Raw genomic sequence first — 26,648 nt, forward strand, 5'->3', positions numbered from 1 at the left:
TCGGTGCTCGGTGCCTTTCCCCCGCTCGGTGCTCGGTGCCTTTTCCCCGCTCGGTGCTCGGTGCCTTTTCCCCGTTCGGTGCTCGGTGCCTTTCCCCCGCTCGGTGCCTTTCCCCCGCTCGGTGCTCGGTGCCTTTCCCCCGCTCGGTGCTCGGTGCCTTTCCCCCGCTCGGCGCTCGGTGCCTTTCCCCCGCTCGGTGCCTTTCCCCCGCTCGGTGCCTTTCCCCCGCTCGGTGCCTTTCCCCCGCTCGGTGCCTTTCCCCCGCTCGGTGCCTTTCCCCCGCTCGGTTCCTTTCCCCCGCTCGGCGCTCGGTGCCTTTCCCCCGCTCGGTGCCTTTCCCCCGCTCGGTGCCTTTCCCCCGCTCGGTGCTCGGTGCCTTTCCCCCGCTCGGTTCCTTTCCCCCGCTCGGCGCTCGGTTCCTTTCCCCCGCTCGGTGCCTTTCCCCCGTTCGGTGCCTTTCCCCCGCTCGGTGCTCGGTGCCTTTCCCCCGCTCGGTGCTCGGTGCCTTTCCCCCGCTCGGTGCTCGGTGCCTTTCGCCCGCTCGGTGCTCGGTGCCTTTCCCCCGCTCGTTGCCTTTCCCCCGCTCGGTGTTCGGTGCCTTTGCCCCGCTCGGTGCTCGGTGCCTTTCCCCCGCTTGGTGCTCGGTGCCTTTCCCCCGCTCGGTGCCTTTCCCCCGCTCGGTGCTCGGTGCCTTTCCCCCGCTCGGTGCCTTTCCCCCGCTCGGTGCTCGGTGCCTTTCCCCCGCTCGGTGCCTTTCCCCCGCTCGGTGCTCGGTGCCTTTCGCCCGCTCGGTGCCTTTCCCCCGCTCGGTGCTCGGTGCCTTTCCCCCGCTCGGTGCCTTTCCCCCGCTCGGTGCTCGGTGCCTTTCCCCCGCTCGGTGCTCGGTGCCTTTCCCCCGCTCGGTGCTCGGTGCCTTTCCCCTGCTCGGTGCCTTTCCCCCGCTCGGTGCCTTTCCCCCGCTCGGTGCTCGGTGCCTTTCCCCCGCTCGGTGCTCGGTGCCTTTCCCCCGCTCGGTGCTCGGTGCCTTTCCCCCGCTCGGTGCCTTTCCCCCGCTCGGTGCTCGGTGCCTTTCCCCCTCTCGATGCTCGGTGCCTTTCCCCCGCTTGGTGCCTTTCCCGCGCTCGATGCTCGGTGCATTTCCCCCGCTCGGTGCCTTTCCCCCGCTCGGTGTTCGGTGCCTTTCCCCCGCTCGGTGCTCGGTGCCTTTCCCCCGCTCGGTGTTCGGTGCCTTTCCCCCGCTCGGTGCCTTTCCCCCGCTCGGTGCTCGGTGCCTTTCCCCCGCTCGGTGCCTTTCCCCCGCTCGGTGCCTTTCCCCCGCTCGGTGCCTTTCCCCCGCTCGGTGCCTTTCCCCCGCTCGGTGCTCGGTGCCTTTCCCCCGCTCGGTGCCTTTCCCCTGCTCGGTGCCTTTTCCCCGCTCGGTGCTCGGTGCCTTTCCCCCGCTCGGTGCCTTTCCCCCGCTCGGTGCCTTTCCCCCGCTCGGTGCTCGGTGCCTTTCCCCCGCTCGGTGCTCGGTGCCTTTCCCCCGCTCGGTGCCTTTCCCCCGCTCGGTGCTCGGTGCCTTTCCCCCGCTCGGTGCTCGGTGCCTTTCCCCCGCTCGGTGCTCGGTGCCTTTCCCCCTCTCGATGCTCGGTTCCTTTCCCCCGCTCGGTGCTCGGTGCCTTTCCCCCGCTCGGTGCCTTTCCCCCGCTCGGTGCTCGGTGCCTTTCCCCCGCTCGGTGCTCGGTGCCTTTCCCCCGCTCGGTGCCTTTCCCCCGCTCGGTGCCTTTCCCCCTCTCGATGCTCGGTGCCTTTCCCCCGCTCGGTGCCTTTCCCCCGCTCGGTGCCTTTCCCCCTCTCGATGCTCGGTGCCTTTCCCCCGCTCGGTTCCTGTCCCCCGCTCGGTTCCTTTCCCCCGCTCGGTGCCTTTCCCCCGCTCGGTGCCTTTCCCCCGCTCGGTGCTCGGTGCCTTTCCCCCGCTCGATGCTCGGTGCCTTTCCCCCGCTCGGTGCCTTTCCCCCGCTCGGTGCCTTTCCCCCGCTCGGTGCTCGGTGCCTTTCCCCCGCTCGGTGCTCGGTGCCTTTCCCCCGCTCGGTGCTCGGTGCCTTTCCCCCGCTCGGTGCTCGGTGCCTTTCCCCCGCTCGGTGCCTTTCCCCCGCTCGGTGCCTTTCCCCCGCTCGGTGCCTTTCCCCCGCTCGGTGCCTTTCCCCCGCTCGGTTCCTTTCCCCCGCTCGGTGCTCGGTGCCTTTCCCCCGCTCGGTGCCTTTCCCCCGCTCGGTGCTCGGTGCCTTTCCCCCGCTCGGTGCCTTTCCCCCGCTCGGTGCCTTTCCCCCGCTCGGTGCTCGGTGCCTTTCCCCCGCTCGGTGCTCGGTGCCTTTCCCCCGCTCGGTGCCTTTCCCCCGCTCGGTGTTCGGTGCCTTTGCCCCGCTCGGTGCTCGGTGCCTTTCCCCGGCTCGGTGCCTTTCCCCCGCTCGGTGTTCGGTGCCTTTGCCCCGCTCGGTGCTCGGTGCCTTTTCCCCGCTTGGTGCTCGGTGCCTTTCCCCCGCTCGGTGCTCGGTGCCTTTCCCCCGCTCGGTGCTCGGTGCCTTTTCCCCGCTCGGTGCTCGGTGCCTTTTCCCCGTTCGGTGCTCGGTGCCTTTCCCCCGCTCGGTGCCTTTCCCCCGCTCGGTGCTCGGTGCCTTTCCCCCGCTCGGTGCTCGGTGCCTTTCCCCCGCTCGGCGCTCGGTGCCTTTCCCCCGCTCGGTGCCTTTCCCCCGCTCGGTGCCTTTCCCCCGCTCGGTGCCTTTCCCCCGCTCGGTGCCTTTCCCCCGCTCGGTGCCTTTCCCCCGCTCGGTTCCTTTCCCCCGCTCGGCGCTCGGTGCCTTTCCCCCGCTCGGTGCCTTTCCCCCGCTCGGTGCCTTTCCCCCGCTCGGTGCTCGGTGCCTTTCCCCCGCTCGGTTCCTTTCCCCCGCTCGGCGCTCGGTTCCTTTCCCCCGCTCGGTGCCTTTCCCCCGTTCGGTGCCTTTCCCCCGCTCGGTGCTCGGTGCCTTTCCCCCGCTCGGTGCTCGGTGCCTTTCCCCCGCTCGGTGCTCGGTGCCTTTCGCCCGCTCGGTGCTCGGTGCCTTTCCCCCGCTCGTTGCCTTTCCCCCGCTCGGTGTTCGGTGCCTTTGCCCCGCTCGGTGCTCGGTGCCTTTCCCCCGCTTGGTGCTCGGTGCCTTTCCCCCGCTCGGTGCCTTTCCCCCGCTCGGTGCTCGGTGCCTTTCCCCCGCTCGGTGCCTTTCCCCCGCTCGGTGCTCGGTGCCTTTCCCCCGCTCGGTGCCTTTCGCCCGCTCGGTGCCTTTCGCCCGCTCGGTGCCTTTCGCCCGCTCGGTGCTCTGTGCCTTTCCCCCGCTCGGTGCTCGGTGCCTTTCCCCCGCTCGGTGCCTTTCCCCCGCTCGGTGCTCGGTGCCTTTCCCCCGCTCGGTGCTCGGTGCCTTTCCCCCGCTCGGTGCCTTTCCCCCGCTCGGTGCCTTTCCCCCGCTCGGTGCTCGGTGCCTTTCCCCCGCTCGGTGCTCGGTGCCTTTCCCCCACTCGGTGCCTTTCCCCCGCTCGGTGCTCGGTGCCTTTCCCCCACTCAGTGCCTTTCCCCCGTTCGGTGCTCGGTGCCTTTCCCCCGCTTGGTGCCTTTCCCCCGCTCGGTGCCTTTCCCCCGCTCGGTGCCTTTCCCCCGCTCGGTGCTCGGTGCCTTTCCCCCGCTCGGTGCTCGGTGCCTTTCCCCCGCTCGGTGCCTTTCCCCCGCTCGGTGCCTTTCCCCCGCTCGGTGCCTTTCCCCCGCTCGGTGCCTTTCCCCCGCTCGGTGCTCGGTGCCTTTCCCCCGCTCGGTGCCTTTCCCCCGCTCGGTGCCTTTCCCCCGCTCGGTGCTCGGTGCCTTTCCCCCGCTCGGTGCCTTTCCCCCGCTCGGTGCCTTTCCCCCGCTCGGTGCCTTTCCCCCGCTCGGTGCTTTTCCCCCGCTCGGTGCCTTTCCCCCGCTCGGTGCTTTTCCCCCGCTCGGTGCTCGGTTCCTTTCCCCCGCTCGGTGCCTTTCCCCCGCTCGGTGCCTTTCCCCCGCTCGGTGCCTTTCCCCCGCTCGGTGCCTTTCCCCCGCTCGGTGCTCGGTGCCTTTCCCCCGCTCGGTGCTCGGTGCCTTTCCCCCGCTCGGTGCTCGGTTCCTTTCCCCCGCTCGGTGCTCGGTGCCTTTCCCCCGCTCGGTGCTCGGTGCCTTTCCCCCGCTCGGTGCTCGGTGCCTTTCCCCCGCTCGGTGCCTTTCCCCCGCTCGGTGCCTTTCCCCCGCTCGGTGCTTGGTGCCTTTCCCCCGCTCGGTGCCTTTCCCCCGCTCGGTGCTCGGTGCCTTTCCCCGCTCGGTGTTCGGTGCCTTTCCCCTGCTCGGTGCCTTTCCCCCGCTCGGTGCTCGGTGCCTTTCCCCGCCCGGTGTTCGGTTCCTTTCCCCCGCTCGGTTCCTTTCCCCCGCTCGGTGCATTTCCCCCGCTCGGTGCCTTTCCCCCGCTCGGTGCCTTTCCCCCGCTCGGTGCCCTTCCCCCGCTCGGTGCCTTTCCCCCGCTCGGTGCTCGGTGCCTTTCCCCCGCTCGGTGCCTTTCCCCCGCTCGGTGCCTTTCCCCCGCTCGGTGCTTTTCCCCCGCTCGGTGCTCGGTGCCTTTCCCCCGCTCGGTGCTTTTCCCCGGCTCGGTGCTCGGTGCCTTTCCCCCGCTTGGTGCTCGGTGCCTTTCCCCCGCTCGGTGCTCGGTGCCTTTCCCCCGCTCGGTGCCTTTCCCCCGCTCGGTGCTCGGTGCCTTTCCCCCGCTCGGTGCTCGGTGCCTTTCCCCCGCTCGGTGCTCGGTGCCTTTCCCCCGCTCGGTGCTCGGTGCCTTTCCCCCGCTCGTGCCTTTCCCCCGCTCGGTGCTTTTCACCCGCTCGGTGCTCGGTGCCTTTCCCCCGCTCGGTGCTTTTCCCCCGCTCGGTGCTCGGTGCCTTTCCCCCGCTCGGTGCCTTTCCCCCGCTCGGTGCTCGGTGCCTTTCCCCCGCTCGGTGCCTTTCCCCTGCTCGGTGCCTTTTCCCCGCTCGGTGCTCGGTGCCTTTCCCCCGCTCGGTGCCTTTCCCCCGCTCGGTGCCTTTCCCCCGCTCGGTGCTCGGTGCCTTTCCCCCGCTCGGTGCTCGGTGCCTTTCCCCCGCTCGGTGCCTTTCCCCCGCTCGGTGCTCGGTGCCTTTCCCCCGCTCGGTGCTCGGTGCCTTTCCCCCGCTCGGTGCTCGGTGCCTTTCCCCCTCTCGATGCTCGGTTCCTTTCCCCCGCTCGGTGCTCGGTGCCTTTCCCCCGCTCGGTGCCTTTCCCCCGCTCGGTGCTCGGTGCCTTTCCCCCGCTCGGTGCCTTTCTCCCGCTCGGTGCTCGGTGCCTTTCTCCCGCTCGGTGCCTTTTCCCCGCTCGGTGCCTTTCTCCCGCTCGGTGCTCGGTGCCTTTCTCCCGCTCGGTGCCTTTTCCCCGCTCGGTGTTCGGTGCCTTTCCCCCGCTCGGTGCCTTTCTCCCGCTCGGTGCTCGGTGCCTTTCACCCGCTCGGTGCCTTTTGCCCGCTCGGTGCTCGGTGCCTTTCGCCCGCTCGGTGCTCGGTGCCTTTCCCCCGCTCGGTGCTCGGTGCCTTTCCCCCGCTCGGTGCTCGGTGCCTTTCCCCCGCTCGGTGCCTTTTCCCCGCTCGGTGCCTTTCCCCCGCTCGGTGCCTTTCCCCCGCTCGGTGCCTTTCCCCCGCTCGGTGCTCGGTGCCTTTCCCCCGCTCGGTGCCTTTCCCCCACTCGGTGCCATTCCCCCGCTCGGTGCCTTTCCCCCGCTCGGTGCCTTTCCCCCGCTCGGCCCCTTTCCCCCGCTCGGTGCCTTTCCCCCGCTCGGTGCCTTTCCCCCGCTCGGTGCTCGGTGCCTTTCCCCCGCTCGGTGCCTTTCCCCCGCTCGGTGCCTTTCCCCCGCTCGGTGCCTTTCCCCCGCTCGGTGCTCGGTGCCTTTCCCCCGCTCGGTGCCTTTCCCCCTCTCGGTGCCTTTCCCCCGCTCGGTGCTCGGTGCCTTTCCCCCGCTCGGTGCCTTTCCCCCGCTCGGTGCTCGGTGCCTTTCCCCCGCTCGGTGCCTTTCCCCCGCTCGGTGCTCGGTGCCTTTCCCCCGCTCGGTGCCTTTCCCCCTCTCGGTGCCTTTCCCCCGCTCGGTGCCTTTCCCCCGCTCGGTGCTCGGTGCCTTTCCCCCGCTCGGTGCCTTTCCCCCGCTCGGTGCTCGGTGCCTTTCCCCCACTCGGTGCCTTTCCCCCGCTCGGTGTTCGGTGCCTTTTTCCCGCTCGGTGCTCGGTGCCTTTCCCCCGCTCGGTGCTCGGTGCCTTTCCCCCGCTCGGTGTTCGGTGCCTTTGCCCCTCTCGGTGCCTTTCCCCCGCTCGGTGCCTTTCCCCCGCTCGGTGCTCGGTGCCTTTCCCCCGCTCGGTGCCGTTCCCCCGCTCGGTGTTCGGTGCCTTTCCCCCACTCGGTGCCTTTCCCCCGCTCGGTGTTCGGTGCCTTTCCCCCGCTCGGTGCCTTTCCCCCGCTCGGTGCCTTTCCCCCGCTCGGTGTTCGGTGCCTTTCCCCCGCTCGGTGCTCGGTGCCTTTCCCCCGCTCGGTGTTCGGTGCCTTTCCCCCGCTCGGTGCCTTTCCCCCGCTCGGTGCCTTTCCCCCGCTCGGTGTTCGGTGCCTTTCCCCCGCTCGGTGCCTTTGCCCCGCTCGGTGTTCGGTGCCTTTCCCCCGCTCGGTGTTCGGTGCCTTTCCCCCGCTCGGTGCCTTTCCCCCGCTCGGTGCCTTTCCCCCGCTCGGTGCTCGGTGCCTTTCCCCCGCTCGGTGCCTTTCCCCCGCTCGGTGTTCGGTGCCTTTCCCCCGCTCGGTGCTCGGTGCCTTTCCCCCGCTCGGTGCCTTTCCCCCGCTCGGTGCTCGGTGCCTTTCCCCCGCTCGGTGCTCGGTGCCTTTCCCCCGCTCGGTGCCTTTCCCCCGCTCGGTGCTCGGTGCCTTTCCCCCGCTCGGTGCTCGGTGCCTTTCCCCCGCTCGGTGCCTTTCCCCCGCTCGGTGCCTTTCCCCCGCTCGGTGCCTTTCCCCCGCTCGGTGCTCGGTGCCTTTCCCCCGCTCGGTGCTCGGTGCCTTTCCCCCGCTCGGTGCCTTTCCCCCGCTCGGTGCCTTTCCCCCGCTCGGTGCCTTTCCCCCGCTCGGTGCCTTTCCCCCGCTCGGTGCTCGGTGCCTTTCCCCCGCTCGGTGCTCGGTGCCTTTCCCCCGCTCGGTGCCTTTCCCCCGCTCGGTGCTCGGTGCCTTTCCCCCGCTCGGTGCTCGGTGCCTTTCCCCCGCTCGGTGCTCGGTGCCTTTCCCCCGCTCGGTGCCTTTCCCCCGCTCGGTGCCTTTCCCCCGCTCGGTGCCTTTCCCCCGCTCGGTGCTCGGTGCCTTTCCCCCGCTCGTTGCTCGGTGCCTTTCCCCCACTCGGTGCTCGGTGCCTTTTCCCCGCTCGGTGCTCTGTGCCTTTCCCCCGCTCGGTGCCTTTCCCCCGCTCGGTGCTCTGTGCCTTTCCCCCGCTCTGTGCCTTTCCCCCGCTCGGTGCTCTGTGCCTTTCCCCCGCTCGGTGCCTTTCCCCCTCTCGGTGTTCGGTGCCTTTCCCCCGCTCGGTGCCTTTCCCCCGCTCGGTGCTCTGTGCCTTTCCCCCGCTCGGTGTTCGGTGCCTTTCCCCCGCTCGGTGCCTTTCCCCCTCTCGGTGCTCGGTGCCTTTCCCCCGCTCGGTGCCTTTGCCCCGCTCCGTGCTCGGTGCCTTTCCCCCGCTCGGTGCTCGGTTCCTTTCCCCCGCTCTGTGCCTTTCCCCCGCTCGGTGCCTTTCCCCCGCTCGGTGCTCGGTGCCTTTCCCCCACTCTGTGCCTTTCCGCCGCTCGGTGCCTTTCCCCCTCTCGGTGTTCGGTGCCTTTGCCCCGCTCGGTGCTCGGTGCCTTTCCGCCGCTCGGTGCCTTTCCCCCGCTCGGTGCTCGGTGCCTTTCCCCCGCTCGGTGCTCGGTGCCTTTCCCCCGCTCGGTGCTCGGTGCCGTTCCCCCGCTCGGTGCTCGGTGCCTTTCCCCCGCTCGGTGCCTTTCCCCCGCTCGGTGCTCGGTGCCTTTTCCCCGCTCGGTGCCTTTCCCCCGCTCGGTGCTCGGTGCCTTTTCCCCGCTCGGTGCCTTTCCCCTGCTCGGTGCCTTTCCCCCGCTCGGTGTTCGGTACCTTTCCCCCGCTCGGTGCTCGGTGCCTTTCCCCCGCTCGGTGCCTTTCCCCCGCTCGGTGCCTTTCCCCCGCTCGGTGCCTTTCCCCCTCTCGGTGCTCGGTGCCTTTCCCCCGCTCGGTGCCTTTCCCCCGCTCGGTGCCTTTCCCCCGCTCGGTGTTCGGTGCCTTTCCCCCGCTCGGTGTTCGGTGCCTTTCCCCCGCTCGGCGCTCGGTGCCTTTCCCCCGCTCGGCGCTCGGTGCCTTTCCCCCGCTCGGTGCTTTTCCCCCGCTCGGTGCTTTTCCCCCGCTCGGTGCCTTTCCCCCGCTCGGTGCCTTTCCCCCGCTCGGTGCCTTTCCCCCGCTCGGTGCCTTTCCCCCGCTCGGTGCCTTTCCCCCGCTCGGTGCCTTTCCCCCGCTCGGTTCCTTTCCCCCGCTCGGTGCTCGGTGCCTTTCCCCCACTCGGTGCCTTTCCCCCGCTCGGTGCTCGGTGCCTTTCCCCCGCTCGGTGCCTTTCCCCCGCTCGGTGTTCGGTGCCTTTGCCCCGCTCGGTGCTCGGTGCCTTTCCCCCGCTCGGTGCCTTTCCCCCGCTCGGTGTTCGGTGCCTTTGCCCCGCTCGGTGCTCGGTGCCTTTTCCCCGCTTGGTGCTCGGTGCCTTTCCCCCGCTCGGTGCTCGGTGCCTTTCCCCCGCTCGGTGCTCGGTGCCTTTTCCCCGCTCGGTGCTCGGTGCCTTTTCCCCGTTCGGTGCTCGGTGCCTTTCCCCCGCTCGGTGCCTTTCCCCCGCTCGGTGCTCGGTACCTTTCCCCCGCTCGGTGCTCGGTGCCTTTCCCCCGCTCGGCGCTCGGTGCCTTTCCCCCGCTCGGTGCCTTTCCCCCGCTCGGTGCCTTTCCCCCGCTCGGTGCCTTTCCCCCGCTCGGTGCCTTTCCCCCGCTCGGTGCCTTTCCCCCGCTCGGTTCCTTTCCCCCGCTCGGCGCTCGGTGCCTTTCCCCCGCTCGGTGCCTTTCCCCCGCTCGGTGCTCGGTGCCTTTCCCCCGCTCGGTTCCTTTCCCCCGCTCGGCGCTCGGTTCCTTTCCCCCGCTCGGTGCCTTTCCCCCGTTCGGTGCCTTTCCCCCGCTCGGTGCTCGGTGCCTTTCCCCTGCTCGGTGCTCGGTGCCTTTCCCCCGCTCGGTGCTCGGTGCCTTTCGCCCGCTCGGTGCTCGGTGCCTTTCCCCCGCTCGTTGCCTTTCCCCCGCTCGGTGTTCGGTGCCTTTGCCCCGCTCGGTGCTCGGTGCCTTTCCCCCGCTTGGTGCTCGGTGCCTTTCCCCCGCTCGGTGCCTTTCCCCCGCTCGGTGCTCGGTGCCTTTCCCCCGCTCGGTGCCTTTCCCCCGCTCGGTGCTCGGTGCCTTTCCCCCGCTCGGTGCCTTTCGCCCGCTCGGTGCCTTTCGCCCGCTCGGTGCTCTGTGCCTTTCCCCCGCTCGGTGCTCGGTGCCTTTCCCCCGCTCGGTGCCTTTCCCCCGCTCGGTGCTCGGTGCCTTTCCCCCGCTCGGTGCTCGGTGCCTTTCCCCCGCTCGGTGCCTTTCCCCCGCTCGGTGCCTTTCCCCCGCTCGGTGCTCGGTGCCTTTCCCCCGCTCGGTGCTCGGTGCCTTTCCCCCACTCGGTGCCTTTCCCCCGCTCGGTGCTCGGTGCCTTTCCCCCACTCAGTGCCTTTCCCCCGCTCGGTGCTCGGTGCCTTTCCCCCGCTCGGTGCCTTTCCCCCGCTCGGTGCCTTTCCCCCGCTCGGTGCCTTTCCCCCGCTCGGTGCTCGGTGCCTTTCCCCCGCTCGGTGCTCGGTGCCTTTCCCCCGCTCGGTGCCTTTCCCCCGCTCGGTGCCTTTCCCCCGCTCGGTGCCTTTCCCCCGCTCGGTGCTCGGTGCCTTTCCCCCGCTCGGTGCCTTTCCCCCGCTCGGTGCTCGGTGCCTTTCCCCCGCTCGGTGCCTTTCCCCCGCTCGGTGCCTTTCCCCCGCTCGGTGCCTTTCCCCCGCTCGGTGCTTTTCCCCCGCTCGGTGCCTTTCCCCCGCTCGGTGCTTTTCCCCCGCTCGGTGCTCGGTTCCTTTCCCCCGCTCGGTGCCTTTCCCCCGCTCGGTGCCTTTCCCCCGCTCGGTGCCTTTCCCCCGCTCGGTGCCTTTCCCCCGCTCGGTGCTCGGTGCCTTTCCCCCGCTCGGTGCTCGGTGCCTTTCCCCCGCTCGGTGCTCGGTGCCTTTCCCCCGCTCGGTGCTCGGTTCCTTTCCCCCGCTCGGTGCTCGGTGCCTTTCCCCCGCTCGGTGCTCGGTGCCTTTCCCCCGCTCGGTGCTCGGTGCCTTTCCCCCGCTCGGTGCCTTTCCCCCGCTCGGTGCCTTTCCCCCGCTCGGTGCCTTTCCCCCGCTCGGTGCTCGGTGCCTTTCCCCCGCTCGGTGCCTTTCCCCCGCTCGGTGCTCGGTGCCTTTCCCCGCTCGGTGTTCGGTGCCTTTCCCCTGCTCGGTGCCTTTCCCCCGCTCGGTGCTCGGTGCCTTTCCCCGCCCGGTGTTCGGTTCCTTTCCCCCGCTCGGTTCCTTTCCCCCGCTCGGTGCCTTTCCCCCGCTCGGTGCCTTTCCCCCGCTCGGTGCCTTTCCCCCGCTCGGTGCCTTTCCCCCGCTCGGTGCTCGGTGCCTTTCCCCCGCTCGGTGCCTTTCCCCCGCTCGGTGCCTTTCCCCCGCTCGGTGCTTTTCCCCCGCTCGGTGCTCGGTGCCTTTCCCCCGCTCGGTGCTTTTCCCCCGCTCGGTGCTCGGTGCCTTTCCCCCGCTCGGTGCTCGGTGCCTTTCCCCCGCTCGGTGCTCGGTGCCTTTCCCCCGCTCGGTGCCTTTCCCCCGCTCGGTGCTCGGTGCCTTTCCCCCGCTCGGTGCTCGGTGCCTTTCCCCCGCTCGGCGCTCGGTGCCTTTCCCCCGCTCGGTGCTCGGTGCCTTTCCCCCGCTCGGTGCCTTTCCCCCGCTCGGTGCTTTTCCCCCGCTCGGTGCTCGGTGCCTTTCCCCCGCTCGGTGCTTTTCCCCCGCTCGGTGCTCGGTGCCTTTCCCCCGCTCGGTGCTCGGTGCCTTTCCCCCGCTCGGTGCTCGGTGCCTTTCCCCCGCTCGGTGCCTTTCCCCCGCTCGGTGCTCAGTGCCTTTCCTCCGCTCGGTGCTCGGTGCCTTTCCTCCGCTCGGTGCTCAGTGCCTTTCCCCCGCTCGGTGCTCGGTGCCTTTCCCCCGCTCGGTGCTCGGTGCCTTTCCTCCGCTCGGTGCTCGGTGCCTTTCCCCCGCTCGGTGCTCGGTGCCTTTCCCCCGCTCGGTGCTCGGTGCCTTTCCTCCGCTCGGTGCTCGGTGCCTTTCCTCCGCTGGGTGCTCGGTGCCTTTCCCCCGCTCGGTGCCTTTCCTCCGCTCGGTGCTCGGTGCCTTTCCCCCGCTCGGTGCCTTTCCCCCGCTCGGTGCTCGGTGCCTTTCCCCCGCTCGGTGCCTTTCCCCCGCTTGGTGCTCGGTGCCTTTCCCCCGCTCGGTGCCTTTCCCCCGCTCGGTGCTCGGTGCCTTTCCCCGCTCGGTGCTTTTCCCCCGCTCGGTGCCTTTCCTCCGCTCGGTGCTCGGTGCCTTTCCCCCGCTCGGTGCTTTTCCCCCGCTCGGTGCTCGGTGCCTTTCCCCCGCTCGGTGCTCGGTGCCTTTCCCCCGCTCGGTGCTCGGTGCCTTTCCCCCGCTCGGTGCCTTTCCCCCGCTCGGTGCTTTTCCCCCGCTCGGTGCTCGGTGCCTTTCCCCCGCTCGGTGCTTTTCCCCCGCTCGGTGCTCGGTGCCTTTCCCCCGCTCGGTGCTCGGTGCCTTTCCCCCGCTCGGTGCTCGGTGCCTTTCCCCCGCTCGGTGCCTTTCCCCCGCTCGGTGCTCGGTGCCTTTCCCCCGCTCGGTGCTCGGTGCCTTTCCCCCGCTCGGTGCTCGGTGCCTTTCCCCCGCTCGGTGCTCGGTGCCTTTCCCCCGCTCGGTGCCTTTCCCCCGCTCGGTGCTTTTCCCCCGCTCGGTGCTCGGTGCCTTTCCCCCGCTCGGTGCTTTTCCCCCGCTCGGTGCTCGGTGCCTTTCCCCCGCTCGGTGCTCGGTGCCTTTCCCCCGCTCGGTGCTCGGTGCCTTTCCCCCGCTCGGTGCCTTTCCCCCGCTCGGTGCTCAGTGCCTTTCCTCCGCTCGGTGCTCGGTGCCTTTCCTCCGCTCGGTGCTCAGTGCCTTTCCCCCGCTCGGTGCTCGGTGCCTTTCCCCCGCTCGGTGCTCGGTGCCTTTCCTCCGCTCGGTGCTCGGTGCCTTTCCCCCGCTCGGTGCTCGGTGCCTTTCCCCCGCTCGGTGCTCGGTGCCTTTCCTCCGCTCGGTGCTCGGTGCCTTTCCTCCGCTGGGTGCTCGGTGCCTTTCCCCCGCTCGGTGCCTTTCCTCCGCTCGGTGCTCGGTGCCTTTCCCCCGCTCGGTGCCTTTCCCCCGCTCGGTGCTCGGTGCCTTTCCCCCGCTCGGTGCCTTTCCCCCGCTTGGTGCTCGGTGCCTTTCCCCCGCTCGGTGCCTTTCCCCCGCTCGGTGCTCGGTGCCTTTCCCCGCTCGGTGCTTTTCCCCCGCTCGGTGCCTTTCCTCCGCTCGGTGCTCGGTGCCTTTCCCCCGCTCGGTGCTTTTCCCCCGCTCGGTGCTCGGTGCCTTTCCCCCGCTCGGTGCTCGGTGCCTTTCCCCCGCTCGGTGCTCGGTGCCTTTCCCCCGCTCGGTGCTTTTCCCCCGCTCGGTGCCTTTTCCCCGCTCGGTGCTCGGTGCCTTTCCCCCGCTCGGTGCTCGGTGCCTTTCCCCCGCTCGGTGCTCGGTGCCTTTCCCCGCTCGGTGCCTTTCCCCCGCTCGGTGCTCGGTGCCTTTCCCCCGCTCGGTGCCTTTCCCCCGCTCGGTGCCTTTCCTCCGCTCGGTGCTCGGTGCCTTTCCCCCGCTCGGTGCCTTTCCCCCGCTCGGTGCCTTTCCCCCGCTCTGTGCTCGGTGCCTTTCCCCCGCTCGGTGCCTTTCCTCCGCTCGGTGCTCGGTGCCTTTCCTCCGCTCGGTGCTCAGTGCCTTTCCCCCGCTCGGTGCTCGGTGCCTTTCCCCCGCTCGGTGCTCGGTGCCTTTCCTCCGCTCGGTGCCTTTCCCCCGCTCGGTGCTCAGTGCCTTTCCCCCGCTCGGTGCCTTTCCCCCGCTCGGTGCTCGGTGCCTTTCCTCCGCTCGGTGCCTTTCCCCCGCTCGGTGCCTTTCCTCCGCTCGGTGCTCAGTGCCTTTCCCCCGCTTGGTGCCTTTCCCCCACTCGGTGCTCGGTGCCTTTCCTCCGCTCGGTGCCTTTCCCCCGCTCGGTGCTCGGTGCCTTTCCCCCGCTCGGTGCTCGGTGCCTTTCCCCCGCTCGGTGCCTTTCCTCCGCTCGGTGCCTTTCCCCCGCTCGGTGCCTTTCCCCCGCTCGGTTCCTTTCCCCCGCTCGGTGCCTTTCCCCCTCTCGGTGCCTTTCCCCCGCTCGGTGCTCGGTGCCTTTCCCCCGCTCGGTGCTCGGTGCCTTTCCCCCGCTCGGTGCCTTTCCCCCGCTCGGTGCCTTTCCCCCGCTCGGTGCTCGGTGCCTTTCCCCCGCTCGCTGCTCGGTGCCTTTCCCCCGCTCGGTGCCTTTCCCCCGCTCGGTGCCTTTCCCCCGCTCGGTGCTCGGTGCCTTTCCCCCTCTCGGTGCCTTTCCCCCGCTCGGTGCCTTTCCCCCGCTCGGTGCCTTTCCCCCGCTCGGTGCTCGGTGCCTTTCCCCCGCTCGGTTCCTTTCCCCCGCTCGGTGCTCGGTGCCTTTCCCCCTCTCGGTGCCTTTCCCCCGCTCGGTGCCTTTCCCCCGCTCGGTGCTCGGTGCCTTTCCCCCTCTCGGTGCCTTTCCCCCGCTCGGTGCCTTTCCCCTGCTCGGTGCCTTTCCCCCCACTCGGTGCTCGGTGCCTTTCCCCCGCTCGGTGCCTTTCCCCCACTCGGTGCTCGGTGCCTTTCCCCCGCTCGGTGCTCGGTGCCTTTCCCCCGCTCGGTGCCTTTCCCCCACTCGGTGCTCGGTGCCTTTCCCCCGCTCGGTGCCTTTCCCCCGCTCGGTGCTCGGTGCCTTTCCCCCGCTCGGTGCCTTTCCCCCACTCGGTGCTCGGTGCCTTTCCCCCGCTCGGTGCCTTTCCCCCACTCGGTGCTCGGTGCCTTTCCCTCGCTCGGTGCTCGGTGCCTTTCCCCCGCTCGGTGCCTTTCCCCCACTCGGTGCTCGGTGCCTTTCCCCCGCTCGGTGCTCGGTGCCTTTCCCGCACTCGGTGCTCGGTGCCTTTCCCCCGCTCGGTGCTCGGTGCCTTTCCCCCGCTCGGTGCCTTTCCCCCACTCGGTGCTCGGTGCCTTTCCACCGCTCGGTGCTCGGTGCCTTTCCCCCACTCGGTGCTCGGTGCCTTTCCCCCGCTCGGTGCCTTTCCCCCGCTCGGTGCCTTTCCCCCGCTCGGTGCCTTTCCCCCGCTCGGTGCCTTTCCCCCACTCGGTGCTCGGTGCCTTTCCCCCGCTCGGTGCCTTTCCACCACTCGGTGCTCGGTGCCTTTCCCCCGCTCGGTGCTCGGTGCCTTTCCCCCGCTCGGTGCCTTTCCCCCGCTCGGTGCTCTGTGCCTTTCCCCCGCTTGGTGCCTTTCCCCCGCTCGGTGCTCGGTGCCTTTCCCCCGCTCGGTGCTCGGTGCCTTTCCCCCGCTCGGTGCCTTTCCCCCGCTCGGTGCTCGGTGCCTTTCCCCCGCTTGGTGCTCGGTGCCTTTCTCCCGCTTGGTGCTCGGTGCCTTTCCCCCGCTCGGTGCTCGGTGCCTTCCCCCCGCTCGGTGCCTTTCCCCCGCTCGGTGCCTTTTCCCCGCTCGGTGCTCGGTGCCTTTTCCCCGCTCGGTGTTCGGTGCCTTTTCCCCGCTCGGTGCTCGGTGCCTTTCCCCCGCTCGGTGCTCGGTGCCTTTCCCCCGCTCGGTGCTCGGTGCCTTTCCCCCGCTCGGTGCCTTTCCCTCGCTCGGTGCTCGGTGCCTTTTCCCCGCTCGGTGTTCGGTGCCTTTTCCCCGCTCGGTGCTCGGTGCCTTTCCCCCGCTCGGTGCTCGGTGCCTTTCCCCCGCTCGGTGCTCGGTGCCTTTCCCCCGCTCGGTGCCTTTCCCCCGCTCGGTGCCTTTCCCCCGCTCGGTGCCTTTCCCCCGCTCGGTACTCGGTGCCTTTCCCCCGCTCGGTGCCTTTCCCCCGCTCGGTGCTCGGTGCCTTTCCCCCGCTCGGTGCCTTTCCCCCGCTCGGTGCCTTTCCCCCGCTCGGTGCTTGGTGCCTTTCCCCCGCTCGGTGCTCGGTGCCTTTCCCCCGCTCGGTGCCTTTCCCCCGCTCGGTGCCTTTCCCCCGCTCGGTGCTCGGTGCCTTTCCCCCGCTCGGTGCTCGGTGCCTTTCCCCCGCTCGGTGCCTTTCCCCCGCTCGGTGCTCGGTGCCTTTCCCCCGCTCGGTGCCTTTCCCCCGCTCGGTGCTCGGTGCCTTTCCCCCGCTCGGTGCTCGGTGCCTTTCCCCCGCTCGGTGCCTTTCCCCCGCTCGGTGCCTTTCCCCCGCTCGGTGCTCGGTGCCTTTCCCCCGCTCGGTGCCTTTCCCCCGCTCGGTGCTCGGTGCCTTTTCCCCGCTCGGTGCTCGGTGCCTTTTCCCCGCTCGGTGCTCGGTGCCTTTTCCCCGCTCGGTGTTCGGTGCCTTTTCCCCGCTCGGTGCTCGGTGCCTTTCCCCCGCTCGGTGCCTTTCCCCCGCTCGGTGCTCGGTGCCTTTTCCCCGCTCGGTGCTCGGTGCCTTTCCCCCGCTCGGTGCCTTTCCCCCGCTCGGTGCTCGGTGCCTTTTCCCCGCTCGGTGCTCGGTGCCTTTTCCCCGCTCGGTGTTCGGTGTCTTTCCCCCGCTCGGTGCTCGGTGCCTTTCCCCTGCTCTGTGCTCGGTGCCTTTCCCCCGCTCGGTGCTCGGTGCCTTTCCCCCGCTCGGTGCCTTTCCCCCGCTCGGTGCTCGGTGCCTTTCCCCCACTCGGTGCCTTTCCCCCGCTCGGTGCCTTTCCCCCGCTCGGTGCTCGGTGCCTTTCCCCCGCTCGGTGCCTTTCCCCCGCTCGGTGCTCGGTGCCTTTCCCCCGCTCGGTGCTCGGTGCCTTTTCCCCGCTCGGTGCTCGGTGCCTTTTCCGTGCTCGGTGCCTTTTCCCCGCTCGGTGTTCGGTGCCTTTTCCCCGCTCGGTGCTCGGTGCCTTTCCCCCGCTCGGTGCTCGGTGCCTTTTCCCCGCTCGGTGCCTTTCCCCCGCTCGGTGCTCGGTGCCTTTCCCCCGCTCGGTGCTCGGTGCCTTTTCCCCGCTCGGTGCTCGGTGCCTTTTCCCCGCTCGGTGCTCGGTGCCTTTCCCCCGCTCGGTGCTCGGTGCCTTTTCCCCGCTCGGTGCCTTTCCCCCGCTCGGTGCTCGGTGCCTTTCCCCCGCTCGGTGCTCGGTGCCTTTTCCCCGCTCGGTGCTCGGTGCCTTTTCCCCGCTCGGTGCTCGGTGCCTTTTCCCCGCTCGGTGCTCGGTGCCTTTCCCCCGCTCGGTGCTTGGTGCCTTTCCCCCGCTTGGTGCCTTTCCCCCACTCGGTGCTCGGTGCCTTTCCCCCGCTCGGTGCCTTTCCCCCACTCAGTGCTCGGTGCCTTTCCCCCGCTCGGTGCCTTTCCCCCACTCGGTGCTCGGTGCCTTTCCCCCACTCGGTGCTCGGTGCCTTTCCCCCACTCGGTGCTCGGTGCCTTTCCCCCGCTCGGTGCCTTTCCCCCACTCGGTGCCTTTCCCCCACTCGGTGCTCGGTGCCTTTCCCCCACTCGGTGCTCGGTGCCTTTCCCCCGCTCGGTGCCTTTCCCCCACTCGGTGCCTTTCCCCCACTCGGTGCTCGGTGCCTTTCCCCCACTCGGTGCTCGGTGCCTTTCCCCCGCTCGGTGCCTTTCCCCCGCTCGGTGCCTTTCCCCCGCTCGGTGCCTTTCCCCCACTCGGTGCTCGGTGCCTTTCCCCCGCTCGGTGCCTTTCCCCCGCTCGGTGCTCGGTGCCTTTCCCCCGCTCGGTGCCTTTCCCCCGCTCGGTGCTCTGTGCCTTTCCCCCGCTCGGTGCCTTTCCCCCGCTCGGTGCTCTGTGCCTTTCCCCCGCTCGGTGCCTTTCCCCCGCTCGGTGCTATGTGCCTTTCCCCCGCTCGGTGCCTTTCCCCCGCTCGGTGCCTTTCCCCCGCTCGGTGCCTTTCCCCCGCTCGGTGCTCGGTGCCTTTCCCCCGCTCGGTGCCTTCCCCCCGCTCGGTGCCTTTCCCCCGCTCGGTGCTCGGTGCCTTTCCCCCGCTTGGTGCTCGGTGCCTTCCCCCCGCTCGGTGCCTTTCCCCGCTCGGTGCTCGGTGCCTTTTCCCCGCTCGGTGCTCGGTGCCTTTTCCCCGCTCGGTGCTCGGTGCCTTTCCCCCGCTCGGTGCTCGGTGCCTTCCCCCCGCTCTGTGCCTTTCCCCGCTCGGTGCTCGGTGCCTTTTCCCCGCTCGGTGCTCGGTGCCTTTTCCCCGCTCGGTGCTCGGTGCCTTTTCCCCGCTCGGTGTTCGGTGCCTTTTCCCCGCTCGGTGCTCGGTGCCTTTCCCCCGCTCGGTGCTCGGTGCCTTTCCCCCGCTCGGTGCTCGGTGCCTTTCCCCCGCTCGGTGCTCGGTGCCTTTCCCCCGCTCGGTGCCTTTCCCCCGCTCGGTGCCTTTCCCCCGCTCGGTGCTCGGTGCCTTTCCCCCGCTCGGTGCCTTTCCCCCGCTCGGTGCTCGGTGCCTTTCCCCCGCTCGGTGCCTTTCCCCCGCTCGGTGCCTTTCCCCCGCTCGGTGCTCGGTGCCTTTCCCCCGCTCGGTGCTCGGTGCCTTTCCCCCGCTCGGTGCCTTTCCCCCGCTCGGTGCCTTTCCCCCGCTCGGTGCTCGGTGCCTTTCCCCCGCTCGGTGCCTTTCCCCCGCTCGGTGCCTTTCCCCCGCTCGGTGCTCGGTGCCTTTCCCCCGCTCGGTGCCTTTCCCCCGCTCGGTGCTCGGTGCCTTTTCCCCGCTCGGTGCTCGGTGCCTTTTCCCCGCTCGGTGCTCGGTGCCTTTTCCCCGCTCGGTGCTCGGTGCCTTTTCCCCGCTCGGTGTTCGGTGCCTTTTCCCCGCTCGGTGCTCGGTGCCTTTCCCCCGCTCGGTGCCTTTCCCCCGCTCGGTGCTCGGTGCCTTTTCCCCGCTCGGTGCTCGGTGCCTTTCCCCCGCTCGGTGCTCGGTGCCTTTTCCCCGCTCGGTGCGTTTTCCCCGCTCGGTGTTCGGTGTCTTTCCCCCGCTCGGTGCTCGGTGCCTTTCCCCCGCTCGGTGCTCGGTGCCTTTCCCCCGCTCGGTGCTCGGTGCCTTTCCCCCGCTCGGTGCCTTTCCCCCGCTCGGTGCTCGGTGCCTTTCCCCCGCTCGGTGCTCGGTGCCTTTCCCCCGCTCGGTGCCTTTCCCCCGCTCGGTGCTCGGTGCCTTTCCCCCGCTCGGTGCCTTTCCCCCGCTCGGTGCCTTTCCCCCGCTCGGTGCTCGGTGCCTTTCCCCCGCTCGGTGCCTTTCCCCCGCTCGGTGCTCGGTGCCTTTTCCCCGCTCGGTGCTCGGTGCCTTTTCCCCGCTCGGTGCTCGGTGCCTTTCCCCCGCTCGGTGCCTTTCCCCCGCTCGGTGCCTTTCCCCCGCTCGGTGCTCGGTGCCTTTCCCCCGCTCGGTGCCTTTTCCCCGCTCGGTGCCTTTCCCCCGCTCGGTGCCTTTCCCCCGCTCGGTGCTCGGTGCCTTTTCCCCGCTCGGTGCTCGGTGCCTTTCCCCCGCTCGGTGCTCGGTGCCTTTCCCCCGCTCGGTGCTCGGTGCCTTTTCCCCGCTCGGTGCTCGGTGCCTTTTCCCCGCTCGGTGCTCGGTGCCTTTTCCCCGCTCGGTGCTCGGTGCCTTTCCCCCGCTCGGTGCTCGGTGCCTTTTCCCCGCTCGGTGCTCGGTGCCTTTCCCCCGCTCGGTGCTCGGTGCCTTTCCCCCGCTCGGTGCTCAGTGCCTTTCCCCCGCTCGGTGCCTTTCCCCCGCTCGGTGCCTTTCCCCCGCTCGGTGCCTTTCCCCCGCTCGGTGCCTTTCCCCCGCTCGGTGCCTTTCCCCCGCTCGGTGCATTTCCCCCGCTCGATGCTCGGTGCCTTTCCCCCGCTTGGTGCTCGGTGCCTTTCCCCCACTCGGTGCCTTTCCCCCACTCGGTGCCTTTCCCCCTCTCGGTGCTCGGTGCCTTTCCCCCGCTTGGTGCTCGGTGCCTTTCCCCCACTCGGTGCCTTTCCCCCTCTCGGTGCTCGGTGCCTTTCCCCCGCTCGGTGCCTTTCCCCCGCTCGGTGCCTTTCCCCCGCTCGGTGCCTTTCCCCCGCTCGGTGCTCGGTGCCTTTCCCCCGCTCGGTGCCTTTCCCCCGCTCGGTGCCTTTCCCCCGCTCGGTGCCTTTCCCCCGCTTGGTGCTCGGTGCCTTTCCCCCGCTCGGTGCCTTTCCCCCGCTCGGTGCCTTTCCCCCGCTCGGTGCATTTCCCCCGCTCGATGCTCGGTGCCTTTCCCCCACTCGGTGCCTTTCCCCCGCTCGGTGCCTTTCCCCCGCTTGGTGCTCGGTGCCTTTCCCCCGCTCGGTGCCTTTCCCCCGCTTGGTGCTCGGTGCCTTTCCCCCGCTTGGTGCTCGGTGCATTTCCCCCGCTCGATGCTCGGTGCCTTTCCCGCGCTCGGTGCCTTTCCCCCGCTCGGTGCCTTTCCCCCGCTCGGTGCCTTTCCCCCGCTCGGTGCCTTTCCCCCGCTCGGTGCCTTTCCCCCGCTCGGTGCTCGGTGCCTTTCCTCCGCTCGGTGCCTTTCCTCCGCTCGGTGCTCGGTGCTCGGTGCCTTTCCCGCGCTCGGTGCCTTTCCCCCGCTCGGTGCCTTTCCCCCGCTCGGTGCTCGGTGCCTTTCCCCCGCTCGGTGCCTTTCCCCCGCTCGGTGCCTTTCCCCCGCTCGGTGCTCGGTGCCTTTCCCGCGCTCGGTGCCTTTCCCCCGCTCGGTGCCTTTCCCCCGCTCGGTGCTCGGTGCCTTTCCCCCGCTCGGTGCCTTTCCCCCGCTCGGTCCCTTTCCCCCGCTCGGTGCTCGGTGCCTTTCCTCCGCTCGGTGCTTTTCCTCCGCTTGCTGCTTTTCGTCCAATCCACCCGCCCTGACCACCCCATCCCTCTAGTGAAGCACCGACCAGCCGGCTGGCTGTGATGTGCATTCTGTGCAGTTTTTAATATATTAAACATTAAAGTCAGACAGTAGTGGCAAAATGCTCCTGGTTGGTTGTTGGTTGGGTGCTGTTTAAAATCCAGTAAAGTGTTTAACAGAGTAATGATCTAATCAGGAATCGGTGCCTGCCCACTGTCGGCAACTTTAACAAAAACACTCACTTCCACACATTCATATAATTTACATCTTTGTGTAATTTCCATCTTGATGTTTTATGAAGTGAATACATGAAGTATTGGAATGACCTGGATTTCACTGCGCTGTTTATTGGAACACAACCTGACCTCCTCCTTTTGTTGGATTATATTCACCTACTCTCAATCTCACCACCTTCCTCAGATATTCTGTTTGGAAATATTGAATACGAATTCAATGAGCATTTGGATCTCTTGTGCACTTCCCGAAATAATTTGATGAATGAGCCGTCTTTAAATGTACAGAGGTGAAGGAGAGCGCTGCCTAGTGGCCAGAATCGTTAACTAAACCACGGGCCACTGACCAGGCAAAATTACTTGGGGGAATGTGGACAGAGCAATTTTCAATTGTAAATGTTAACACTAAAACAGTGACAGCAGAATTAATAGTTTGTAAAGAGCACGGTTAGCACTGCTGCCTCACAGCCCCAGGGACCCGGGTTCGATTCCGGCTTGGGTCACTGTCTGTGTGGAGTTTGTACATTCTCCCCATGTCTGCGTGGGTTCCCTCCGGGTGCTCCGGTTTCCTCCCACAGTCCAAAGATGTGCAGGTTAGGTGGGGTTAAGGCAATAAGGTCAGGGAATGGACCTAGAAAGGGCGCTCTTTTGGAGGGCCAGTGCAGACTCGATGGACCAAATGGCCTCCTCCTGCACTGTACAGATCCTAAATGTACACGTCATATATTATTCAGATATTCCAGAGTGTAATCCTCATCAGTATTTTGCAAAAGGCCCTTTTTGAAAATCACCAGTTTAAGCTCTCTTTGAAGGTAAATTTGAAACTAGGATCATTTTGCTTGCTGGCAGCATACCGTTTGGTTTGTAAGTGAGGCGTCCAGCCAGGGTTTGGAATTGGCCAAGATGGTTGGTTTGTTTCCACATGTTCCCAACCTGTGCAAACCTCACATGTCCCAACAGGAGAGAGAGCTGGAGCTGGAGCAGTTAACGAAGGAGCTAAGGCAAGTAAATCTCCAACAATTCATCCAGCAGACTGGAACCAAGGTCACGGTGCTGCCTGCTGAACCCACTGATGAGGAACTGCCTCCGCCCCAAGAGAAAGGTGATGCTTTGCTTGTGATTTGGCTCATTTTTGCTATAATTCTGGCACTGAATCCGATCCTTTGGCCTAAGCAGCCCATGTTGTTGTCTGTCTTCCACATGAGCAGGTCTCCAACCCCCATGTACTTGCCCTGTTACCACTTCCCGTACCAGCCTCCCCGAACAGGCGCCGGAATGTGGCGACTAGGGGCTTTTCGCAGTAACTTCATTTGAAGCCTGCTTGTGACAATAAGTGATTTTCATTTCATTTCCCGTTTATCCTTCCTTCAACCATTTGTCGAACTCCCTGTTAAATATTGACCTGCTCAGTTTCAATCACTAACTCTGGTTCAGAATGTTAGCCGTGTAGCTTTGGCTGGAATCCTCCGGTCCTTGCGATTCATTTTTCCCGCCAGCAGCGTGGGGGTGACATCCAAGGGAAATCCCATTGACAAGAGGCGGGAAGACAGAATCCCCGCCAGTGGCTGGGGTAGCAGCGAATCCAGCCCCTGTGTGTGTAAAACAGTTGTCTGGTTCTCCTGCCTAAATCTTTTACATTTAATCCACAGCCCTTGTTCGAGGCAGGACACATTTTGTTTCTTTCCGTTTTGTCCCATCTATCGTCATATCAAATACCTTCAGCAAATCCCTGCTTATCATCCTCTCCTTCAGTAAAAACAGTCTCCAGTTTTTTATCTATCCGTGTCTTTTTATTTTCTCGTACTTGGGAGTGAATCTGTGCTGCACCCTCTCGCTCTCTTCCCAGACTGTATCTCCTACCTGCGGTGTAGAGTCCAAATAACAAACTCAGCCGGTGGTCTTGCTTGTTCATTTTGTATCATCGCACTCCCTGGAAGAATGAAGAGGATTTGAAGGTTGGCGGGCGGCACTGTGTTTAGCCCTACTGCCTCACAGCGCCAGGGACCCGACCTTGTCTGTGTGGAGTTTGCACGTTCTCGCCGTGTCTGCGCGGGTTTCCTACGGGTGCTCCTGTTTCCGCCCACAGTCCAAAGGTATGTAGATTAGGATGATTGGCCATGCTAAATTTGCCCCATAGTGTCCAGACATGTGCAGGTTAGGTGGGGTTCTGGGGATGGGGCGGTGGGGTAGGGCCTGGGTGGAGTGCTCTTTCGGAGGGTCGGTGCAGGCTCGATGGGCCCAATAGTCTCTTTCAGCACTGTTGGGATTCCATAGCTGCTCGCTAGGCACACCATGACTGCTTCTTCCTTGGAGATCAAGTCCTGGAGTCGGGGCTTGAACAGGGAACCTTCTAAGTTAGAAGTTGGAGTTACCAACTGAGACCTTCATGATAAGGTTCTGTGTCGATACATTTACTACACCTTGACTTTTAGAATCTGTGGCCGCGATTTAACCTGGGTGCCAGTACCGCGGGTGCCTGGGTGGCATTGGGGTGCCAGGGTACTACCCGGCCCAGAGCCCAATGACCCAAGCCCCGATTGTCTGTATCAAAGAGAGGTAAGTGCAATGAAATCACAGTTTTTTGAGTGATTGGAATGCACTTACTGCTTGGAATGCACTTTCATCTCTTTGATGTGGTTATTGTTTACAAATGTTGGGGTTTCGCCACTTAGACTACTGAAGCTTTCCTTTGAGGAATGAACACGAGCTGCAAGGCAAGTATTACATCTAATATGCTTCCCACTGCCCCTGTCTGGACTGTGTGGTGGTATGCGTATAGGCATATTTATGTATAATTGTATATAGTTGTACCAATTTATATATAATAGTGCCACTGTATATAGACACTGACCAATACATGTAGGGACAGCTATGACCTCCTGCCAGCAGGTGGAACCAGACCGGGACAGATATATATATATCACAGAATGGACGGGAGCCAGACATTTGGTAGCAGGACAGACAAGAGGACAGATATCAGTAATGGAGACGGAATTGTTTGTACATGGGAATGCACGGTTACCATTAAGAATAAATACTTGTAGCAACTACATCTTCGTGTTCTATGTGTACCTTCATCATCAAGGATGTAACATAATACAACATGGTACCAGACGTGCTGAAGAACTCAAAGTAATCGCAGCAAGACAAGCCATGCGGCAGAAGGAGCCAGACAAACGACCGCTCCGCCAACCTGGTGATCCAAGGAGCTGCGACTCCACGTAACACAGGACGGTGAAGTGTGAGATGGATGGGTTGAAGGTACCCCGCCGGTCCGCCAACCTGGTGATCCAAGGAGCTGCGACTCCACACAACACAGTACAGTGAAGTGCGAGATGGATGGGTTGAAGGTACCCCACCGGTTTCAGGTCTCGGGCAATCTGGACCCAAACTGGCGCGGTTTTAAACAGCAGCTTGAACTCTTTCTTTTGGTCCGTGGCCTACAGGCGTTGCCTGATGAAAGGCGCGTTGCTTTGCTGGTAACAAGGCAGGGTTTCAAGCACTTCAACTGTACAATTCGTTCGGATTTGAGAAAGGTGAGCAGCGCTACGGGGAAGTGATTCAATGCTTCGACTGCCACTGCTCCCCGAAAAGCAATGAAACTTTTGAACAATACGTGTTCCGATCCCGCGCCAAGAAAGACGAGGAATCCTTTGACAGCTTTGCGATGGATCTGCGCTTAAAGGCCCAGTCATGCAATTTTGGACAGTTGCAATCCTCAATGATCTGAGACCAAAACGTATATGGGATCTCAAATGGTGCGCTGAGTGAACAGCTGTTAAAGGAACATAACCTCGCGCTGGATGCCGCCAGCAGGATGTGCTATGCAGATGAGCTCTCTGTACAGCGGATCGGGGCCTTCAGCAGTCAATGTTGATACCGACCTGAGAAATGATTCTGGTGCCACAAATGCTGAGACGCAGTTAAGAAACAAATGTGATCTCGATGAGGGCGGCCATTTTGAGTGCAATTGTCTGCAGCCGAACACACAACGGGAGCGGGAGCCAACCTGATTCCGTTCTTGGTGGTGCAGCAGCTAATGTTAGCACCGCAAATTGATCTGGCAGGTTTAATTCCCAACGACTACAATGAGCGTGGGATCGCGACTGTGGGAGAATGCGAGCTGGTTATCACCATTAAGTAGGTACCTCACAAGATACGATTCTCCGTAATAGCGACGGAACGTGAATCACTCATTGGTGTGCAGGCCTGTGAACAGCTAGGGCTAGTCAGAATGGTGTATGCTGCAGAATGCATGGAGCCTTCCCAATGCGCCTCAATGGAGATCATTTCTAGGACACATCCGGAGGTATTTCAGGGGTTTGGCACCCTACCATTCACCTACTGTATACAACTGAAGGAGGACACGAGACCGGTGCTGCATGCGTCCAGACAGGTTCCTGCCCCACTGAGGGAGAAACTCAAGGCCGAGCTGCAGTGGATGACAACCCTGGTTCTCATCAGGTGCATTGAAGAGCCCGTGGACTGGCTGAACTCGATGGTATGTGTGAAGAAACGGAACGGGCACATGAGAATTTGCATAGACCCCAAGGACCTCAATGTGAGCATCAAAAGAGAGCACTATCCCATCCCAAAGAGGAGGAAATTGCTTGCACGATGGCTGGGCGACATGCTTCATCAGCAAGCTGATGCATCGCAGGGTTTCTGGCAGCTCAAGCTTGATGAGGAATGCACAAGACTACATTTTCAACATGCCCTTTGGTCAGTACTGTTTTCAGCGGATACCCTTCGGAATCATCTTTGCTTTGGAAATATTTAATCGGGCCGTGGAGCACATAGTGGAAGGGTTGCCAGGTGTCCGTGTTTATGTTGACGACATCATAATCTGGGGGTCCACGTGTGAGGAGCATGATGCAAGGCTCTTTCAAGTGCTCCAAAGGGTCAGCAAAAATGGCCTCCAACTTATTTGGGCAAAATGCCAAGTTGGTGTAGATGCCATCACGTTTCTAAGCGACAGAATATCATCAAATGGGGTGCAGCCAGACGAAGAGAAAATCAAGGCCATCATTAACATGCCGAACCCCATGGATAAAAAAGGGTGTATTGCGAATTCTAGGTATGATCAACTTCGTTGGAAAATTCATTCCCAACCTTGCCTCCACCGAGCGAGGGAAAGGTCTCCAAGACATCCCAGCTCAGGGACTCCATTAAGAAGAATGTGATTTTCCAGTGGTCGCCTAAACATGAGCAGGAATGGAGACCGCTCTGTCTCCCCAACAACGCCGCCCGTGCTGGCCTTTTTCGACCTAGCTAAAGAGACACAAATTTCCACGGACACCTCTCAAGATAGGATCAGAGCGGAGTGCGAACAGTGTGCGAATGGGGATTGGCTGCCGGTAGCATTGCCTTGAGGGCCACGACAGGAAAAGAGCGCAGGTATGCACAAATCGAGAGGAAATGCCTGGGACACGATTATGTGTATGGGCTCATGATGGTTTCAGTGGTATGACCTCAACTTCATCTACACACCAGGCAAATTTCTGGCTGTCGCTGGCACACTCTCAAGAGCTGCATCCGTAAATGGATTCTGTCCGGGGGCGGGGGACGAAGTTCACGTACATGTCAACATGGTGGCTGTGTCACTACCGATATCGGATGAGAAATCGAAGCTCATCAAGGCAGAAATGGCCAAGGATCTGGTGCTTCAAAAGGTAACCAGGTGTCTAAAGGAGGGGTGGCCAAAAGGCTCCTGCCCCGCCTACTACAACATTTGCTTCGGCCTCAGTGAGTTGGATGGTTTACTTCTAAGGCAGCACAGGATCGTCTTCCCCCATTCGCTACAACCACTTATGCTAAAAAAGTTGCACGAAGGACATTTGGACAATGAAAAATGCAACGAGATGGTATACTGGCCTGGCGTCACCCAGGACATAGCCAGCATGGTGGAGCAGTGTGATACCTGTCAAAATTTCTGCTGCAGGAAAAACCCATGCAGGTGGAAGACATTGTTTGCCAGCCCATGGTACAAGGTCAGGATGGACCTGTTCCACTTTCAAGGGAGAGACTTCCTGGTTGTCATCCGTTAGTTTTCTAACTACCCTGAGGTGACGCAGTTGCCCAACGCGATAGGTGGCTGTGTGGTAGAGCAGATAAAATCGATCTTTGCCCGGCATGACACACCA

The 26,648-nt window shown here is 65.3% G+C and overlaps 1 protein-coding gene across 6 annotated transcripts in view; it reads left to right on the forward strand.

Moving 5' to 3' along the window:
• rassf8b (Ras association domain family member 8b) overlaps positions 1 to 26,648 on the forward strand; it is a 206,342-nt gene that overhangs the window by 166,739 nt on the left and 12,955 nt on the right. For 5 of the 6 annotated variants that reach the window (XM_072471846.1, XM_072471844.1, XM_072471847.1 and 2 more), the window contains one exon: positions 21,466 to 21,607. The exons of the other annotated variant lie outside the window; for it this stretch is intronic. In XM_072471846.1, the coding sequence (XP_072327947.1) occupies positions 21,466 to 21,607 (142 nt within the window). The remainder of the gene's footprint in view (positions 1 to 21,465; positions 21,608 to 26,648) is intronic. 6 annotated transcript variants of the gene reach the window in all.

The sequence above is a fragment of the Scyliorhinus torazame genome, chromosome 13, assembly GCF_047496885.1.
Source record: "Scyliorhinus torazame isolate Kashiwa2021f chromosome 13, sScyTor2.1, whole genome shotgun sequence".
NCBI lineage: Eukaryota > Metazoa > Chordata > Chondrichthyes > Carcharhiniformes > Scyliorhinidae > Scyliorhinus > Scyliorhinus torazame.